The sequence below is a fragment of the Bombus vosnesenskii genome, unplaced genomic scaffold (assembly GCF_011952255.1).
Source record: "Bombus vosnesenskii isolate JDL3184/JDL3185 unplaced genomic scaffold, Bvos_JDL3184-5_v1.1 scf7180000013605, whole genome shotgun sequence".
Classification (NCBI taxonomy): domain Eukaryota; kingdom Metazoa; phylum Arthropoda; class Insecta; order Hymenoptera; family Apidae; genus Bombus; species Bombus vosnesenskii.
In genome coordinates this window covers 704,365-725,870 of record NW_022883144.1, presented here as the reverse complement: position 1 = coordinate 725,870, position 21,506 = coordinate 704,365, and the positions used below count along the sequence as shown (strand labels likewise).

The window sequence follows — 21,506 nt, the reverse complement described above, 5'->3', positions numbered from 1 at the left end:
TATTCGATATATTCAACATTTACGTATATTCATTCTGCGTGGCCTACGCGTATACTGGACAACAAATTGATCGTGGAAATTAAATAACAATCGATTGTTCGTGTATCGTTTCCGATTTTGGCAATTATATCATAAAATATTCATAAACGATCGTACAACGAGCGTGGAACTCTGTTAAACGGGAGAATCGGTTTCCTTATCAATCGCTTAATTGTTGAGCCAATAATATTATGTTCTTACGTTAAAATACGTACAAACGACAACAACAGATAACACGTATTTTTCAGAGATCTGCATACGTATAGGTGTACGGTATTTCACAATATGAATAGCTACGCTTACGGCTAGTGATTAATTTCTTAACAGTATAGTAAAATATATGTATATTGTATACACTATTGCTTGATTTGAGGTAACTCTCAATAACACGCTATTATTACATTTATTTCTTCGCTATTATCATCATTTTTATTATTAATATTAATATTATTATTATTACTATTATTGTTATTATTATTATTATTATTATTATTATTATTATTATTATTATTATTACTATTATTATTATTACTATTATTATTATTACTATTATTATTATTACTATTATTATTATTAGGCCGAATGCATTATTGGAAAGTGAACTAAAAATATTAATTTCGTATACTCGAGGTTCAATATAATAATAGAGCAACGAACTATACAATAAAACATATCACAGAAAAATAGAGCGAACTTTATTGCGTTTGCAATTACAATAGATCTCTTAATTTTTCATCAAAATATGGGTTTTAGAGGTGTATATAGAATAACCAATTCTAATCTATAAATAAATTTATCTCTGGTACATATATTCTTAATGAAGAATTTCTAAAAATGAAAGTAGTATTTCAATTTTATATAATTACGCATGTTAAACTATTTGAAATCTTATGTAGGAATTTGAAAAAGTGAGATAAATTCATTTATAAACTTTGTTTGTACAGAATAGAAGAAATTCATGATATATTTACAGAGCGAATTATAAAGTAAATCGTAGAAATGAAATTGTACATAGAGGGATTCGGCAGTCGGTTACGTACATACATACGTATTTGCAATCTTTCCGTCGATCTCGACGCGAAAGTGCAGTTGTACAACATGATTGCATTATTTTTCAGTGTTAAAGTTACACGATGAGCAGTTTCGGTGGGAATATTCACAGACGAGATATTAAGGTTCTTCGATTCGCAAAGTATATTCGGTATTTCCTTCGTTACTAACTTCATACTCTCGTAATACTGATAATTCATGAGCTTTGAGAGATCTTTCACGAAAAGCGATCGAACGATCATTACAACTTTAAAATTGTTAAAAAAATAACAGTGAAATTATTCCTTACTCGCTTCAGTTTGTACTTACAGCATTAAATTTACGAAAGACACAAGAAAACTGTACTAAATTTAGAATATTTGTCATTTATGCGCAAAAGGTGGCCATGCTTTCCATGAAAAATCTCGATGTCTCCAACAATCACAATACTGCATTCTGCATTGTCGATTAATGAACCACAAAAGGCTCCTGAGTGGACTCCTGTTTCGGATTACAACTCGACTAGAGGGATATTGAGAATAATTTGGGATTCTGCGTGCAATTGAGCTTTTGCATGGAGGATCTTTTCACAACGTTTGTTTTTCGTATCCGCTTCGAGTTAACTACGACCCTGTGTCATGGTATAGGTAGAAGCAACTTCTTTTGATGATGTGGTCGCAGAAATCGAGCACGTTGATTTTCTGGCTTCAATGTCAGAGAAGAATACATTTTTCGCTGGTGTCGTGCGAGTGAGATCGTAGAGGTTGCGAGGGTGCTGGCGTGGGAGAAGGTGGTCTACCTTCCACGGCTTGAATACTCTTCATCAGTTCACGGAATACCTGTTAGACGCAAAAAATGTACTTTAGTTCATGAAAATAATTTTTCTATGTTATTCTTAAAATATAACAATACAAATTTTCTCATGACGGAAATTTATAAAATTATATTAAAAAATTACATTATTAATATTTTTTACTCAGATAAACGAAGTTTAAGGTTAAAATACTTTAGTAAATTCATATACAATTGGAACTGTTAATGGTTAAATATTAAAGTAGTTCAATTTTGATCAATGGTTTATTTATTGCATTAGCAGACAAAAGAAGTTTGCAAATTAACATAAACAAGTTATGAATGTATTTTCAATTATAAAAGATTTTAATGAGCAGTTTCATTTTGGCATTATAGGGGGCGAAAATTTCTCAAAGTAGCGGTTTTATTAGGTTATGGTAGGTTGTTTACATCGCATATGCGTAATTTGAAACGCGAGATGAAGTATCAAAACGTAATTCTCTTATCGTTTCGAATAATTAAGTAATGTATGTATGTATGTAAATCTATTATTATATCTTCTATTCCCAGGTAAATGTTCTTAAATTATAATCAATAAGTATCAATTATAATCAGTAAATTATAATCAAAGTATGATATATTCATATGTTTCGTCAATGTACAATGTATATTTGTAGTTCTTTTATACAATATGATGATTTATATTTGTAGCGATAAAAGAATAATTTTGGCAAGTAATTATGGTCGTTAACGCTAAAATATGGTAATGATAATAAAAGCACAATTTCTATGATTGGATAAAAGTTGCCTAATTATAAATATTTAAATAGGTTAATTATACAGATAAGATTTCAATGATTTTCAAATATGTTATCAAGTTTAAAATTATCAATATTTATATGTATTCTGAGATGAAATGTATACGGGAGCGTTATTAATAAAATATATTGATTAATGAAATATGTATCGCAAAGATAAAAAACATGGGTGTGTTTTGTTTTAGGAAAAGAAATTTTATAAACAAAATTACTTCATTGACAGAGAAACTTAGTGATGAGACAGTTTTTAGTGGGTTAATACATAATAAATATTCATGTAATACAACAAAAAATTTTGATACAATGAATGATATATATACTTTCGTGGGAAAAAATTCAAATAATAATGTACATTATAAGATGCAAAAACATGACATTAAAAGACACGTAGGCACATTTCAAAAAGATAGTAAGGATAAAGGAAGGAGAGTTGATAATCAAGAAGGTGATATAAATATGATTGATAGTAGTAGCAGCATAAGGAATAAACTAAAACAAGTTCAAGATAATATGAGAAAATGCAAAAAAAGTGAAAAAGTAAGATTTAATAAAAAAGAACATAAGTATAGTAAAATAAAATATTATTCTCGTGATTTAAATTCATTCATACCCATTGCTTTGCAGCGAACAAACAGGAAAATAAAAAGGAAAACAATAGGAAAACAGGAAAATAAAAAGACGCAGGAGACTGTTCAAAATTTTAAGCCTTATATTATAGGAAAAGTAGGAGAGCTAAAAGATAAACTTTTAGAATATCAGTTCCACATAATTAAGATACAATCAAACTATACTACAGAAGATATAGTAACATTGGAGGATGCTAATCATACAGTATTCATTTTCAATAGTATTATGAGCAAATTAAAAGAGGAACTATCTCAACTACAAGAAGAATTAAAAGATTCTTATATTGAGTGGATTAGAATCATTAATAGTTGTAATCGTACTGTTTCAAATGAACAGGATAAATGGGCTATTAGTAGTAATGATCTGGAAATAGTAGGAAGTGAAACAACTTCACAAAATAGCAGTTACAATGAAATATTTTCAACAAATGCTTATAAAAAACAATCATCAAACATAAATAAAAGTTTAGAGAAGAACATTTGGGAGAGAAATAATAATACTATACTTCAGCAGAATATTAGACAAGATAAGAATAATGAAATATCATCAAACACAATGGATACTAACATCATAAATACAAAGCAGACCTCAAATCAAACTGGTAACAACAATGATATTTTACAAAGTGGACAAAATCCATCATCCATGTTCAATAAATTAAAAGATACTAACATAACTAAAGCACTTAGAACATATTCTACAGTGGGAAAGAAAAGTACAAATTACACACTAAATAAAAATTCATCATGTCAAAATATCACAGATACATTGAAGCAGTTAGGTGATCATGAACGAGTTTTAGTTCAAAATGGGCCAATAACAAGGAAAAGACGGTTAACAGATTATGACAGTGATATAAGTAATAAGCATGGCATAGTGTCTTTGTATAGTTCAAGAAACATGTGTACACAAGACATTAAACAGGTAGATGTAAATGAAGACACATATTCTGAAGACTCTGAAAGTTTAATTTTTGAACCTATTCCATTCAATAATTCAGAAGTTCTAACACCAAGACCTGATTCAGATGAAAGAGATACCTTTCGATCTAACAAAATACTTGATTTTAATATACATTTAAAAGCTGAAAGTAACCATGATTCTCAAATTGTATTGAAAAAACCTGTTGCTCTTTTAAACACAAACAATTCAAATGGAAAGTATTGGATAAAATCCACTCAACATAAAATCTTTAATTCAAACGGAAGTTCAGTAAATCAGATTGAATCTAATATGGATAAAAAGTTACAAATGATATGCCAAGTGGTATTACATAAATACATACAGTAATTAAGTTAATATTGATAATTACGATTTTTTGTGTTTTATTTTTGTCTCTTAACTTCTCAAGTGGAGAAAAAATTTTTGTAAGTCATTCGTACAGTAAAAGTATAAAATGTTCTTACTGTTTACTGGCGGATATATAGGTTGGGCCCAATGAACAATTAACCAAAGCCGATCTCCGTTTTACCCGTTTAGGGGATCAATTAGTACTGTTGAAGCATAGTTGCTATGATAATTTGTGTTAAGAAATTATCCATATTTACCTTTGGTTTTTTATTTTGTAATTTATATAAAGCTCACATAAAAATGAATATTATATATTATTATTATATAAGTTTATGAATATTATATAAGTAGAAGTTTATTTTATATATTAATGAACAAATATTTTTTATTTTGCGTAATTTGATTTACGTAATAAATTTATGTTACTATACAAATGTATTATTTATGAAGAACCTAATACTTTAATTTTATCTTCGTGAGTAGTTCAAGATCATTGTTTAGGATGTGTCAATCTAAATCTGTAAGATCATCAGATTTCGAAATTTTCGAATTCCAAAGTTTTCACACATACATACAATTATTCTGTTTTTATTATATATATATATATATATATATATATATATATATATATATATATATATATATATATATATATATATTTTTATATTATTATTATATAGTTTTATTTATATTATTATTATATATTTTTATTATATATATATATATAATAAAACTATATATAATAATAATATAACTTTGGAATTCGAAAATTTCGAAATCTGATGATATATATATATATATATATTCTGTTTTTATTACATTTTCTTTCGAGCAATTATTCTGAAATTTTGTACATATCATTCTCTTTCCAAGTGTCACAATATAGGCGAGTAAGACTAACAAAAATATCGTAGGTAAAAAAGTAAAGACCACCCTACTGATCGCCATAACAGTGCATACGTACCTGTACAACACGACAGTTAAATCTGGCGCTACATTCGACGTAGCCGCATCGCCAGTGCTTCCGAACGAGATTAACGATGTCCCTGTAGCGAGTTCCGGAAGCAGCCGCAGGCGACAATTCGTCTTGCTTGTTCCCGACTACCAATAACGGTATGCCCCTCATATCCCGTGCTTCGTAGATTTGTTCTCGTAACGTCCTAATATACTGTCGTGTCATAAATGAAAGTGTTTTAATATAGATATATAAGTAATATCTATCACATTTTATAGTATCGCATACATATTATTAGGCTTTGAGTTTTTATACATTTATGGGAAATGTAAAATTGCAAAGACGCATAAAATGCACGTAACACGTAAAGATATGTAAAATATGTAAAGTACAATACTAGTTAAGATATTTAATAATTGAAAGAAACCCCTGTCTAAATTTTATCTTTCTAATTGCGTTTATAAAAATATAAATTTGCATAAATATCCGTTTATAAAAATATAAATTTGCATAAATATCGGTCTATATATCGATACAATTTGGTAACGTTACAGTAGTCATAAAAGTATCGTAATATACAGCGTGTTAATAAATATCCGAGATACCTGAAATGTCTGAGATCTTTTATAGATTCAGTACTAGACGTTGAAACAAACGCGAAACTTGTTATGCAAAAATATGATTCCGAGTTACAAACAACTTAATTGTGGACGAAATATCCCTGTACATAGGTTAGGAGGGCTCTGATGCATAATAATTTACTAATAATAGTAATGATTTAACCACCACGTAGTCTAATTATTGAGTTTTACAAACGAAAGAATCGAACTTTTTTGCATAATTTTCGTGAAAATCAAGCAAATCAATCGAAACTAGACGACGTTTTGCATTTAGAGCGTACATGAAAAATATAATTTAAAACACCAGGTGCAGAAGATTCAAGCATTATTATACGTAAATCTTGATTTGTGTATTCAACTGGACAACCCTACTCAGAATATCGCAAAATTTCATTCGAAAAACTGATAAAACTCTATTTCTCGTACTATCGATATTCGTAACCATATAAAGTCGATTTAGATCTGTTCAGTAACATTTCTTCTATTTGTTTCTGTTTCTAGTCATTTTCAACCTAGTAGTGTTCCTTAACTGATAACAAATTCCCTAAGTCAAGCTTTTTGACTCGGTAAATTCATTAAAATGCTAACCGCAATAATAAATTAAAAGAATATCGTAACGAGAATCTTCGATAGTTCTTTTTTTTCAAGTTTTTGCATATTTTTCATCTCGCTGTAGAGAGAGTATAAAGAAGAACGATAATCGCAACAAAGATCGAATAAGGAAAGTTTCCACCCCTCTGTTAAGCATAAAGAAAGGTCTCTAATGAAATGGGGGTGTCTGGAGGCAATTGGGGTGAAAAAAATGTTTTTAAAAACATTCTCAGGGATAAACACGTTTATTCGAAGCTTTTACGAAGTAGCTTTGTACTAAATGTAATAAATCGTTGATAATATATTGATATAAAAAGAACGACTTTATCCTTTATTAAAGCTACCGTAGAATATTACGACACGATAAAATTTATTTTTGGAAGTTAATATAATAAAGAGGATATCTTAGGATTTATAAATGTCGAGCAGTCGCACTATGGAACAACTTTTTATTTAAGAAGTTTATACGTACACAGCTTGTCTGTTTATCAAGCTATAGATAACATAGAAAAGAATCTTCCGTATTGATTGACAGACTATAGCAATTACTTCCAATAATAATATTTCGATTAATAATAACGAGAAGATACTGTTTATAAATATTGCTTTTGATCATTAGTCAACCATTAATTCATATATTTTTAGTAATAATCAGGTCTTGTTGATAAAAATCTACCAGAATGTCCACGGTAATTGCTACTTGACTTTGTTTCCGAAATATTCATAAAAATATTTTTGCTACTTTTTATCTTAGTGTGAGTTAGTTTTGGCTTAGCTTTATCTACGGACATGATATTATATGTGTATTCATGGTTCTCGCGTAGCTTAATTAATTGCAAGTCTCTTTCCTTTTGTTTTGTTTCTTATCTTCCTGTGTTTAGAAGTTGAAGCGTGAGGCGTATGAACGAACGAATCGCGGTACGAACACATCTAACGTACGTACTAGAAAAAGCTGTTTACAACGTTAACTTGAACGACGTATTTGAAAATCATAGAAATCGGCGAGGTGTACGGAAGTCATCTTATAAATGCAGGCTTAGTAGTGGCCCAATGGCTCGCTTTTTATTATCATTACAATATATGTATTTGCGTATTTATGTACGTACCTGAAACGTGTCCTGATTACTGAGATCGAACACGAGAACGTAAGCGTTCGCACTTCGTAGTCCGTAATAACGGAAGTCCGTCCATTCGAGGTGCGAGCTGACCGGAAAATACGGGATCATCGGTAGATCTGTGATTTTTAGTTCGTACAATCGATCGGCGAGTACCACGCTCGGATAGAAAGTCTCTCTGCGCTCGGTCGGTTTGTATTCCTCGCAGAATTCGCTCCACACGAATTGCTGCAACCATAAACGAGTACTAACACTGGTGTCGGTTTACGATTTAGATCGTCGTTCTCGTTAACGGGAATAAATGGTGAGAACCCTGGAACTTCATGGGGAACTCGAAAGCTATCAACTGGTTTGAAGTGCTGTACGCAATCGACGATTCGTTCGACTTATCAAAGAGTAGATTTAGATTTGCCCCGAGTGAGAGAGAGAGATGGTATTTTATATGGGTTTAAATTAATTTCGTTATTGACCGTAACAATAGCTATGTTGATTTTTAAATATCTAGAGATTAACTAATTTTAGAAATTTACAAATAAATATTGAAGAGATTTAAAAAGTTAATAATAATATTATACTTAAATATTCTTAGTGATTTCATGCGATTTAAACGATGTCTTAATTGAGGTAATTTTTTAAAAATAATTTCCATTTACATTTTTCATCTGTTGGAATGCAACGATGAGGTAAAGTACCCACGGTCTACTGCTGTATAAATTATAATTAAAATAAGATACAGTGACTAATGTACAGTGACTCACTGAAAGTATCATATTTGGACATTTACTACAACAAATTTTTATTACTATGGGTATATTATCTACGTTATACAAAAGTTTTCGAACTTTATTAGAACTATAATGAAGAATATAGCTAAAAATCACACTAATAAAGCGCTATTCTGCTAGTTTAAATTAAGCTTTTGCATTGATACAAGAAGGGCAATATCACTAAAAATTTATCTCGACTATTTTTATATATTCATTCATTTTTGTAAGAATTTTTACAATGTAATCTATAAATACATGTAGAATATACAGTAAACTAGATGATTTTTGCACCTGTATTTTAAAGGGAGAAGAAATATATAGAATTACAAGTAATTTCATTGCAAGAAGATGAAAATTTATGGGAAGATATGTATTGTAAGGTAATCGCTCGGAATGATAGGCGGCTATAAAATTAAATGAACAATTTAAGATAAAGGAAGCAAATAAAATTTACTGTTACCTGGATGAGAACCTTTGATTTAAGGGAGTATTGCTTCATGGAAATTGCAAAACGATTTATCGAATGGACTATGCTATTGTGTTGGGTTATATTGGATAGTAGAAAAATGTATAAGGTAAAGTATGAAATCTATGGGAGACCGATGGGATAAAGTGTCCAAGGCTTGGAATTTCTATATGTACTTTCGAAATACAATATTGTCGCGTGTCTGTAGTGTGTAGTGTATATGCCTTGTTATATAGTATAGCTTGCCTGTTGCATCGCTATACTTGTCGATATATCACGAGAATGGTACATGAAGAAGGATTCTATATATTTACACATACCACTTGTCAACTTGTCTCACTTGTTGAATTTTTAATAACGTCATGCTAGTATCGATAAATTTTTCAAATGCAAATACAATTATCTAAAATAATCACAGAATCAAATATATATTTTGTAGCATAGTATACGATATTTTTTGAATAGCGAATGTATTATAAAATAAATTAGAAAACGTATTAAACATTTATAGCTTTATTTTGCTTATGCGATTGAATGCATGCAGTTAAAAAGTATAGTTAAAAAGATATTCATTCGTTTATAATTCAAGATGATAAAGAAAGAAAAAGAGAGACGTTTTTATTATCTATGAAGTTTTAACAAATTTGCGTCACTCGAACCACACACGAGATTCGAATAGTAATCGCATATTAAAAAAAGAACTATAAAAATTAAGAGAAACAACTTTATCGTATTTTTATTGCTTCTGTATTTAAATAAATAATATTCTTAAAATCGAGAAACGAAAAGAATCTTATTTAGAGGAGGAAAGTTTATATATGGAACTGCAATTTAATAAAAAATTTTGTATTTGACACATTTCTCGATGCTATATTCCGTCTCCCCTTTTCAACGACTTTCAATTTCCTCAAGAGGCGACAGGTAACCGGAAAATGGCCTCGGAAATGAGCGGAAGTCATTCGCATCTTGTAAAGCGATGTTCGTCACAGTTGAACCGAAAAGCTGAACCTCTTGCTAGCTTTATCGACTGCACAAATGTCGATATTATGCACATGTGGTAAACTTGTATTTTTCCTTCTCGATTTTTCAATATTCACTGGAAAATATTATAGCTTCTTACTCGTACTTTTTCAATAACACTCAAATTGCATAAAAATAAATCGATATCAGTTTCTGGAAAACTTAACGATCTATTTATTATTGAGGCCATTTATCTAATTCCAAATTAATTTAAAAAATTAAATATAGATCTCAGAATGAAAATATTATGAATTTTTAGCTAATAACTTAATCGAGTAACTTAATTTATTATTTTTTCATATTATTTGTAATTAGTGATCCTATCGTGTTTATTTAAATCCTATCGTTTCCATACAGATTTCGCTACAAAATCAATTTTATTATTTTCTTAAATAAACTCATACATTTTTTATTTTCTCTGTCAATTTTCATGGTATAATTTCTTATGTTACATAAAATTCTATCAACTATTACATTCGTCTGGAGGATTCATAAAAAATGTAGTCACGCGTGACTTCTTTCAGTCCCCAGTGAGCTTTTACGAACATCGATCGTGGTCTTTAACAGGTTAAAGCGTTAACAGGTCTCGCTTTTCCACTTTCTTATTTTCACGACCTTCCCTCGAGTAGTATGTGTAAATTTTATTCTTCGCAATTTCGACACCTTAAATTTCCCTATGTATCCATAAAACGAAAGGAAATATTAAATTTCATCGTAATTCTATCGAAAGATGAATAATAACAGAAATTATACTACTCTGCCTTTTCCTGATATTTTCAATTTATTTAACTTGTTATTACTACTTAATCTGTTTAATAAAAGATTACCAAACAAAAGTTAGAAAATCGCTAGCGAAGTTCTAGATAATAATAATAGTAAATTTTTGGTATTTTTTGTATCAATGGATTTTGGTATTAAATCTTCACACGCTAAAATGAAATGTATCTTGACGAAATAATGCTCTCTTGAAAAATAAGGATCCACTGTATAAAACAAATCGAATAATTTCAATGCAAGAAAACACGGAAGGAAAGGAGAAGAAAGAACCGGATAAAATAATGAAAGAAAAGAGTTCGTGCTGCCTTAGTATCGCTCGTTATAACTTTCATTCCAGTCGACGATACTAACGTTTTATTAACGAGCAGGGTGTGTTTGTTAAATCGGGTTGCCATGATAAATATCTCGCGGAAGTGCAACATTCGTCGGCGCAGTTGCGTTTAATTACGCGATAGCCGTGTTACGTGCCCGCGGCATTAATTTACGCTTCGTACTTAGTTCTTCATCACGTTCAAGATCCTTCAATTGTTTCGTACGATACGCGAAATTGCCGGAAGAGACAGAGACTGCGGAAACCAAGGTGCATCGCGATAACAAGGTTTATTTTGACAATTTCTTGTTACAACAAGGGAAAGTATAAATGAGCAAATATGTGTCGTGTATTCATAAATTAGTGTCTAATTAGCAAGGGTGCAATTGTTTGGAGACGTGCATAGAATGTATTAAGAAATTATCCCCTTCAACCAGTTGCGATAGAATTTACGACAAAGGTCATGCTGAACATTTCTTTGCTTTCAGTATGTTTACAGATGTGGAAGTTACTTGTTGAAGTTACTTTTCCTTGTCGATAAAAAGCTTTTGCTTGATGGAACAGAATTCTAAAATTTGATGTGCAGAAAATACCGTGTTTAAAAATTCATTGATTTTCCATAAGAAATTTTGAATGGGATGTTAAAATATTGTGAATAATAATTTGATACGATTCGAAGTTTGTTTTTAAATGTAATTTTATATTTTAATTGCAGTTATTTAAATTTGACCTGTATCACACTGCTGTTAATCGAGTATTTTTGAAACGAACAGTAAATGCAGACGAAAAACTTAATGTACATATTTTACTATTTTTGTTAAACTGTATCTTTTTTCTTTTTCAAATAATAAAAGTCTTCATCGCATAGCAAAAGCTTTAATCAGGTGGAAGATATAGTCATGTTTGGTCGTGTTATTTTTAGCTAGTTTAGTTCGTGTTTCTAAGATAAATATTAATAACATAGTAGCTTTCATCGTGGAATTAACGTTTTATTGTGTCGAAATCCCAGCATTCTCATCATTACGCCTCATGATATTACAATAAATAAATAACGTATTCAAAAGAATGAAAAGCTGGATAGCACTTGCTTCAATAATAGTTAACAATTTCTAGTTTTATTCATATATTTCAAATGTATAGTTCGAACGTCAAGTCAGACATAGTATTAAAATTCGAATATTTTAAGTATTGTGGTATTACTTATACTTACTTTAACAAACTAAAATCGCTATTGGATTAAGCAACTTTTATTCGAAAATCAGTGTATCTCTGTCATTCCACAGCGCGAAAGATTTCACCTTTGATTACAACAATATCGGAAAATTTGAAAAATTAATATTTAATGTAAAAAATTATCATTGAAAAATTACAAATAATTATTACTAACTATCTCTGAAAGAATCTCTATTAACACGTGTAGTGATGATAGATATCGATTCGATTCAACGAAATCAGTGCTCACCCTAATTATGCTGGACTTTCCCACCCCAGGTGCACCGAGAAACACAACTTTGACACGATCCAGAGTGTCTGCAGGGCTTTCTTCCTCTTTCGATCCACTTTCAGCGTTTTCACAAGTTATCGTATCGCCTCCTCTCCTTTCCAAGTAGTCCAGATCGAGCTCTATGAACCATTTACACAATTTATGTCTTAAACATCTAAGGCACGAAATTTTAGTCATCTATAACAGATATTCTGCAGAGTTAACAATAATAAGTATTAACATTATCATTACTCTTCAATGTCTATCCTCAATATCTTCGTTCCGTGTTTATACTTCGACTGAAATACTTTTCGTTCGTTAGGAACATATTCATTCCTCCACGCTTGTTATTTCCTTTCTCGTTATCGCAATAAACGTATTTGTCAAATCCAGGTCTTCCACTTTACAGATCACGGATTTGTAAAGTTGTAAAAACTTTACGACAAAGAGTATGATAATTCGATAAAGGTGAATACAAATAGCCCGATATTTTTTCGCTGATATCGAAGACGCCTCTGGATTATTTTTCAACCACCTTGGAACTTTTTCGAGAATATTTATTATTCATGAACGAGTCGAATATTTTTACGTGTGACGTACTAGGCTTCCCTCGGCCTTTTTGCGTCGTATATGAAGCCACGTTTAATCGGTGATAGGAATATTAGAGTTGTCTGGTGATTTATTTATTACCGACGACTCGAAAAATCAGAAATTTCATTAAATAATGTGGCTTTATATCGACATGTATATGTATGTATATATAATATATATGTCGGAGATGAAAAAACATCGGGGCCTTTCTTTTGGAATATTTTGGAAGATCCCCAATACTTTAGTCTAGACTTTTTATCATAGCTGTATTTAAATAATAAAACTTAGAAGCACTTGTTCATGATTTAATCCGATTATGTTTGCCCGAGATTTATGACAGTAGGCTTGGGCTCCAAGTGACACATCTGGTCGCTAAACGTAGCCACGGTCACGGGATGGACGTTTTTACCTAACAGAGGTTTGGAATAGTTGTATAGCTCTGCTTAAAAATATAGTTGTAGCGGCACACGTGTTTGTCACGTAAAATAAAAAAAGGAAATCTCGGATGAAAATAAAAATAAAATATACAAAAATAAAAAGAGAATTTATTTTTGAACACTTGGTTTACTCTAATTACGATTTGGTTCTGAACTCCAGCCGTGACTTTCCAAGACTGAAGATCTTACAATTTGACTTCTGATTGGATCTGTTTCTTTTTTCTTTGTCATCCCTCAATATCTCCACTATCCGCGCGTTTGTTAGACGTCCGCGACGGTTACCACGCACGCCTTCTTCCAGAACATTCGGCGGAAGGACCATTGGGATATCGATGGCTCATTAGGCACTTCGGCGACATACGTTGTCGTCGAATGCCGCCACATCTTTATCTCCATCATCAGTCCATCGGATTTGAAGTGTGCCGGTCGTGACATGTTCGAGGACAAATCAAGCCACGTGTGGTTTTGCCTCGGAGTATCAATATCGTAGGACACACACATATTGTATTAATAATCAAACTCCGGGCAGAAACAATGTCGCTGCTTCGTGAAACCGTCTAACAATTGGAATTTTATCGGTACCCCTGGACCAATATAATATAAACGAACGCGATCGTAAGGAGAGGAGAGTTTTCATCAGTCTCATTGTCGTGCGATCTCATCAGCGAGTTACACGCACCGTCTTTACGATCAGTGAATACTCTACATTTTAACAAAGAGTTAGTTGAGTTCTACTTGTACTGTGGACAAGTAAGTTGAGTTCGACCTAGACTTTGGAAGAAAGCGCATTTGCTATCCCGTTGACCGTTTTGTCATTGAACCTAAGATTTGTTATTGAACCTAAGATCATTGTCATTAGCATCTCGAGTATCTAATCACCACGGTTACTTGTCAAATTTTGTAATAATCATATTTGTACTAGTAAATATCTTCTCTATTGCATAACGACAATGTCTAATCCAATTGAAGATTCGTTACACACCCTAATGAGAACTCGACATATATATATGTACAATATTTTTCTTTAACATTGAAATTGTTATAACTGAAGTTTCGTTTACACGTAAGGAAAAGATCGTGTAATTGTTACATTAAATTAATGCTTTATGAAATGATCGATTTTTCAGGTGAATTATTTTCAACGATATCTGTTAAAATATTGTTGGTAACATTTTCCGACTTTTCTCCGGATTCGTTTTCCAATGAAAAATTACCAATTTTGAATTTCATAAATCAACGTTGAACTTTCGTAATATTTGTATAAACTTTGGCAAACGTGAAATTTATGTTTTCAGTCACTTGTCCAATGGATATTTCGATTATTTGACGAATAATGATATACCAATATTTTTTTAATAATCTCTTTACGCAGAAATTTATTAAATTTTGTTAACGCCAGAGAGAGATAATTATTTGTTATTTTTGTAAGAAAAACAATGCTGAAATACGTATGACATGGAGCGTTAATTATTACTATTCATAAAAGTATAACAATATTCATTGTATCTTTCGTAATTACGTTTGAATTAAAGAAATATTTAATCTTAAAAGCTATATTGTTAAATCTTGAAAGCTAGGTCTTTTCAAAAGAATTATCGTTGCATTCGAATTTCTATTATTCATTTATTATGATGTTCGAACGTGATGTTGCCTGGACAACCTATTATACAAACGCTTTCTGTCGTGCAACGTTCCATTGTGCCCTTTTGAATTAAGATCATTATACAGAGCTTTGATTATAGCAGTACTATAATATTAATGGCGTAGCGCGGCTCGTATGCATGGAATTTGGTCCAAATCTAACAACGCAACGTAATCGCCCATGGAGCTTCGTAATATGTAGTTAGAAATTAACAGGAAAGCGTCAATAAATTGTGGAACCTAGCTCTAGGGCAATTAAACCGCTTCAAGCGGTTTTCATTTTTAATTTCATCCATTTAAAATGTTATTTGTTACCTTTGTTTACGAGAAACAAATTCGTTGTTACCTTCTGTGTATTAATTAGAGATTGATATTTACCAGATAAATAGGGGAATAGGGGAAGATAATATGAATAGATTGATAATTTTAGGTTACGTTAAAAACAGTATGAAATATATATATTATATATTAATATATGTATATCGTAATCATTTGACAGTTTATGACACTGATGAAAATAACAATTTATTTTAATTTTCTTAAATAACACGACACTTTTTAGTGGTTAGCGTTGTGTAAAAAAATAAAGATAGACACATAAAGACAGAGCATTTAACTTCAGTAATAAAGCTAGAAAGTTTTGGAATTTATTAAAAAACGGGAAGAGGCAGAACTTGCATAATTTAGCCAGTAAAAGATACGAAGATCGCTTTTGCTTTTTATTTCTATCATTAAATTCGTATCTCATTTTCCAAGTCTTTTTTGTTAACAGTTATAAAAATTTGAAACAAAATATCATTTAATCAGAAAATTCTCACCTATGAATAATAGTCACTTTTGATGGAACGTGCGAGTAAAGTCTTTTTCATGATATTTTAAATCAAATTTGACATTTAACAAATTAAATTTTTGGATATTAAAAGAATATAAATGAAAATGTTATTTTCAGTGACCATCAGAAATTGTTTTTCTCGCAAAAATACAACAGAGAGATTTTGTGATTATTTTTAAACTTTTTGCACCCTCGAAACGAACGCAAGCTACGTTAATATCGAAATAATTATATTTTCGTCGCTGTCGACCCATTATCTACTGTTCCATGATAATCTGCATAAGTGATGCGATGAAATTCCATTATCGTTACGGAAGTTTCTTCGTAGCAATAAGTTTCGGTTTTAAAGGAAACAAGGGAGTCGGGAATATCTTCATCGTGTAACTTTTTCAAGTAATTGGCGGTCATCTCAAACACATTTCTGCAAGGTACATCGATCGTCATGTGATCTCCCAACAATATCGTTTTCCATATTTAAGCTGTACATAATATCAATTTTTAAGTAAGCGCGTTTTTGTATTTTATATGTGTATATAATTTTCGTGACAACTATATTATACGAATAATTCGGGAGTAATTCGATGTTTATTGAAATTTTTATAAATACCACAATCACGAATATTTTATTTTTATTTGGGTTATTCCTAATTACAAAGCGCGAAATATCTTTTGTAAAATTGTAACACGAGATATAAATAATAAATGTTTACAAAAGATACAGGTGCATTCGTGTACATATTCTTTATCTCAATTAATGCGATTTTATTTAATATACGAATTTTCTATGAAGATGCAAAATTTTATATTATTATTATATCGTGATTAAGATTAATTTCTCTCGTGTCTTTAAATATTTTATTATTATTATTTTATTTATTAAACTTAGTCCCTGCCTTTCGGCTTTGGACGACTTCCGGTTTACATGCTTTCTTACATTACTACTTAAGTCACCTTACAGTACACTTATGCTACCTTGTAATACGACATATGTCGTGTCTTTAAATATTTATTTCGCAAATATTAGATGTAACAAATAAAAGGAAAATAGATTTTATTAATTGTTATCTTCTCTCGAATTTAATTCTGCCACGCTATGTGATTTACAGGTGTGTCTAAATATAGACACCAATTTAAAGCCTCCGAAATTCGAGATAGATCGCCTCGAGAACTGATATACAGCACCCTTATACATCATAGCGAGTTGTTACACTACATGTATCATAAATCGTATAAATTTCAAAATAGAATAAAAATTACGTTTTCGCTCATTTCTTTTTTTCACGATATTTCAAAACTGGCAAAATAAAAAATAATCAATTCTAACTTTTTTCTGTAAATTTTATATGGTATATACATCGAAATTCGAAAAATGAATTTTTAAAAATTTTACGCGATATCTTCATTACTTTTTCAAGTTTGCATCGTTTAAATATCCTCAAACCAAGGATTATTTTCTCTTATCGATCGTTTTTATTATATCTTCCTTTTCATAGAAGATATATCTGTAACTCGAGTCGTAGTATTTTTTAAATTATATGAAACGATGCAAATCAAATTTGCCACTGTTAAAATCATTTCAATGACAATTATTACAGTGGTCGCACAAAGTCCCTTTTATTAGATGTCCAATAATATCGTTGTTTCCATGTGTAACAGTGATAATTATATCTCACGGTATTGTTTTCACGTTTTGATGATAAATTCAGAAGGTTCTTTCGTCTGGGTCGCCGGGTAACCGACGTTCATAGAATTCGTTTTATTCTTCTGAAGAATATTCGATGAACCGAGCTCAAACAACCACGAGGACAACCAGAGATAACCAATCGAATGACAACCAGAGACAACCAACCGAATGACAACCGTGCGTTTCGACATGGAAGTACGTTTCTTCTTTTGTTTCAATTATTTTTATCGAAGCTTAAACGACGTGTAGCAGGATACAAGTAATTCTTTCTTCCTAACTTGGTCGATTTATTTGGATAATCATACGAAGCTCGTTGCTTTGCCACAAAGAAGTTCGATCGATCGAGGTTTTTCTTGCTCCCTTTTTATTATAGACGCGGAATATTTTTTACTATTAATGGCGGAATTTTATTTCAACTGCCGCATCTCTTTCAGCGATGTAACCGCACTACTGCATTTGGCAGGATTTTAATGAAAAAACTGACAGATTGTGGGAACCAAAGAAGATTCATATTTGCTATTCGAAATGCGATTCTTTGTGAATTTGCATTTGAATAAATGCAAAGGATATAAAACGCTTATTGTACTATGAGTATTTTCTTTTCTCTCTCTTGCTGTAGGTTCTTAATATTACAACGAATGCACGTAAATGATCTTAAATACCGATTTATCGAAGATATTTTCTTCAGATGTTTATTTGTCCATTTTGTAATCAATAAATTCCCATTCGCTCGTTCGATAATCTGATCGATCTTTTCCTTTCGTAAATACCGATTTGTTTGTATTCATCGCTTCTTCGCTTCTTCGTTTCTCGATTTTTCGCAAACGAGATAATCATCTTTAATCGTATTTTGAAAGTATTTTATGATCGCACGAAATTTCAAAAATTTTGATGATATTTCTCAAAAACATTTCGCTTTTGTGACATAAATGTTGCATAGTAAATTATCAAACGAACTTTCAATTTGACGTTGGTACCGATCACATCTGTTTCAAGGACTTTATAATTATAAGACACTTAAATAGAAATTGATTTTTACAGTTGTCAGCGGGATAAAAGCTTTTAATTCGTTAAAATTTTTCAGTAACACGGCATTTTAATATCGCGGGGACACATTTGTTGCCTACGAACGCGCTATATATTAATCCATTTGTTTGATTAAAATCGAGGTTTTGACCTTTTTATCACCCAAATCTTTTCAATCCAACAAGCGAAATTACTTCGGCCGTGATACTCGAATAAAAACGGTATTTATTAGAGAAACAGGCGAATTGAATTTCGTAACATGGTTTTCTACGCTGAATCACAAAATTTTTCAAATCGCTAACTTATTTACCCCCTTCTTCGGCACACACGTTTTCGAGATATGAAATTTTCCACGAAAATTGAATTCTAAGCAAATCTCACATTCAAATGCAGATTATCAGCACTGTTCACATAGAGATATTCGAGTTTTACAGTCGAATGTTCATTTCTTTTATCGTTTATTGACTTTCAATGAAAAATTAAACACAAAAGTATTTAATCGAAGACATAATTCCCCGCTGTTGAAGAAATTGTAATTGTTTGCTTGAAAGAAGATCAAGAAATATTCATATTCCAAATAAATAAATTTCATCCTTAAGCAAAATTTACATTCCAACATAATTGGAAATGTGTACTTTCTACCAATATTTAACATAAAATAAACACAACCAAAAATGAACATTCGAACGAAAATCAAGAATCTCGTTAATATTGGAAATCTTGTCGTTTGATAGCAGTTCCTATTTATATTACTATTACGTCGTTCGTTAGTAATTACGTATATTATATTTATTTGTGTTACTATATTAAAAAAAATATGCAATAAATATTGATGAGAATTCGATATAAAAATAGTCGTATCAAAATATAAAATATAAAAGAAGTAAATTTAAATAAAAAGAAAACATAAAGAAAAATGAAATACAATGAACATTATTGAATAATTCTTAAGTTCCATACGAAAACAACGCTTTGACAAACTAACATGAATTAAAGAGTACATTAACTTCGTATTTTAATCAGCGCTTAAAAAAACATTATCGCTAAGTTAAATGGTAAGAGATAACAGAAATTCTCACTAAAAAATACAACATGTGAACGGAAGGCAAATACTACACTTGAAAAGAAAATCGTGACGAAAATCACGAAACAACCATAATTATCAACATTTTCCTAATCCAACAAACCGTAATTCGATGCAACAACACGAAGCAAAACTGTTGTTCACCAAGCAATTCAAGATTCAAATGAATACTGTACCACGTACTGTGTGAAGGCAAAAAATTTGAGGCGAGGAAGCAGTATAAAACCAGACGCGGTACTAGCAGACAAGGATCACATGGAAAATACGATCAAATTGCTTACAGATGCTGAGCTGTACTACAAAATTTCATTTTAATGCGGAACGGTAGCAATTTTAACGGCCAAAGATCGCGAAGTCGAAAACGAAAACTCGAATGGAAATCACAATGCGCCTTAATTCGCGATTCGCTAAAATCTACTCCTAAGTGATAAGTAAATAACACGATGCAAGTAACACAATGGGAAAGTGTTCACTCGAAAAGTGTTCATTCGGAAAACCAAGATCAACAAAAATCGATTGCAACTAAAATCACAGTTCGCGCCACAGATTTGTTTTTCTTTTTTATTTTCCAGATTGATTACCCAATAGCCGCTTGTTCCCATAGAGTGTCGGCTTGGAGTGCGTGTCGTTCTCTCTCCTCGTACGGTCCATCGAGGTGAACGCGCGATTTCCACGGGTCGAGGCATGAACGCGAACTGTCGCACCTGCGAGGAGGAAGCCGCGTGCTGGGCCGAGCTTCGCGGTCGAAGCTCGCAACCCGACTGGCATCGGTGCTCCTGAGTACGACCAACTCCAAGGAGCGATCATCGACGCTGATTGACGCGTGTGCTCACCGCTCTCTGGCACCTTTCAGCTCGCCGAGATACCACGCGCTTATTGCCGTTCCATTAAAAACTCAAAAAAAGGCAAATTCTTCTCTCTTCACCTCTTTTTTCTTTTTATATTATTCGTTTATTCGGAATTTGTGATAAATCAGAATTTCTTCCGTAATATAGACTTTTAAAGAGGCAAATTCTTTCCCCCCTTTTCCTCGAATGTGGATTAATTAAAACTGAGGGTTTTAGGGTCAGAAGAGCGAAGAGGAGTAAATCGATTAGTTTGCAACTGTTTTAATTCTTTACGTAGCTTAACGATAGTCTTTTACGTTACAGAAAATGATATCATAATTTTGTATATAGTATTTTTAAAACAGGTTCGAGACACAGACTGCTTTTATCGAACTGTTGGCAATTTTTATAAATATATTCACGTTTTATTTCTCTCATATGCGAAGTGAATAATTTTTATTTTTGTTGAAAAATCGATTGGCTGTTTCTTTTAGGGTCAGTCCAGTGAGAACACTAAGTCCTTGCAGTTTCAGTAATGGACTAACGTGCAAATCAGCAATTGTGATCGTAATTTGTGCGCGTTACATCATAGGGTTCTTCCATTAATTGCCTAGTACGCGCATAAACGCTACATTAAAGTAATTAATTCCAGATGTAATTAAACAAACGTATTGAACGCGTGTAC

The 21,506-nt window shown here is 31.3% G+C and overlaps 2 protein-coding genes across 3 annotated transcripts; one reads left to right on the top strand and one right to left on the bottom strand.

The window, feature by feature from the left end:
- Positions 1 to 603: 603 nt before the first annotated feature.
- Positions 604 to 20,801, bottom strand: LOC117238723 (ras-like protein family member 10B). Its single transcript, XM_033503867.1, has 5 exons — positions 20,576 to 20,801; positions 12,679 to 12,839; positions 7,868 to 8,104; positions 5,560 to 5,763; positions 604 to 1,907 (listed from the first exon to the last, which is right to left on the bottom strand). Exons 1-5 carry the CDS (start codon positions 20,799 to 20,801, stop codon positions 1,782 to 1,784), a joined length of 954 nt encoding a protein of 317 aa, XP_033359758.1. The 3' UTR covers positions 604 to 1,781.
- LOC117238714 (GATA zinc finger domain-containing protein 14-like) lies at positions 2,027 to 4,909 on the top strand. Of its 2 annotated transcripts, XM_033503848.1 has the most exons (3): positions 2,028 to 2,430; positions 2,864 to 3,215; positions 3,303 to 4,909. In XM_033503848.1, the coding sequence occupies exons 1-3, from the start codon at positions 2,390 to 2,392 to the stop codon at positions 4,593 to 4,595; spliced, it is 1,686 nt and encodes a 561-aa protein (XP_033359739.1). In that variant the 5' UTR covers positions 2,028 to 2,389; the 3' UTR covers positions 4,596 to 4,909. The 2 variants fall into 2 exon arrangements, with proteins under 2 accessions (XP_033359738.1, XP_033359739.1); XM_033503847.1 differs by having other exon boundaries at positions 2,027 to 2,430; positions 2,864 to 4,909.
- Positions 20,802 to 21,506: the final 705 nt, after the last annotated feature.

What these genes read in the sequence shown, in the direction of transcription:
- LOC117238714 (XM_033503847.1), top strand. Translation starts at nt 2,390, where the DNA reads ATGTATGTATGTAAATCTATTATTATATCTTCTATTCCCAG. An exon ending in ATTATATCTTCTATTCCCAG is followed by an intron (nt 2,431 to 2,863) that starts GTAAATGTTCTT and finishes GTTTTGTTTTAG; the next exon opens with GAAAAGAAATTTTATAAACA.
- LOC117238723 (XM_033503867.1), bottom strand. Translation starts at nt 20,801, where the DNA reads ATGATCGCTCCTTGGAGTTGGTCGTACTCAGGAGCACCGATGCCAGTC. An exon ending in GAAAGTCCAGCATAATTAGG is followed by an intron (nt 8,105 to 12,678) that starts GTGAGCACTGAT and finishes TTATGGTTGCAG; the next exon opens with CAATTCGTGTGGAGCGAATT. An exon ending in GTAATCAGGACACGTTTCAG is followed by an intron (nt 5,764 to 7,867) that starts GTACGTACATAA and finishes ATGACACGACAG; the next exon opens with TATATTAGGACGTTACGAGA.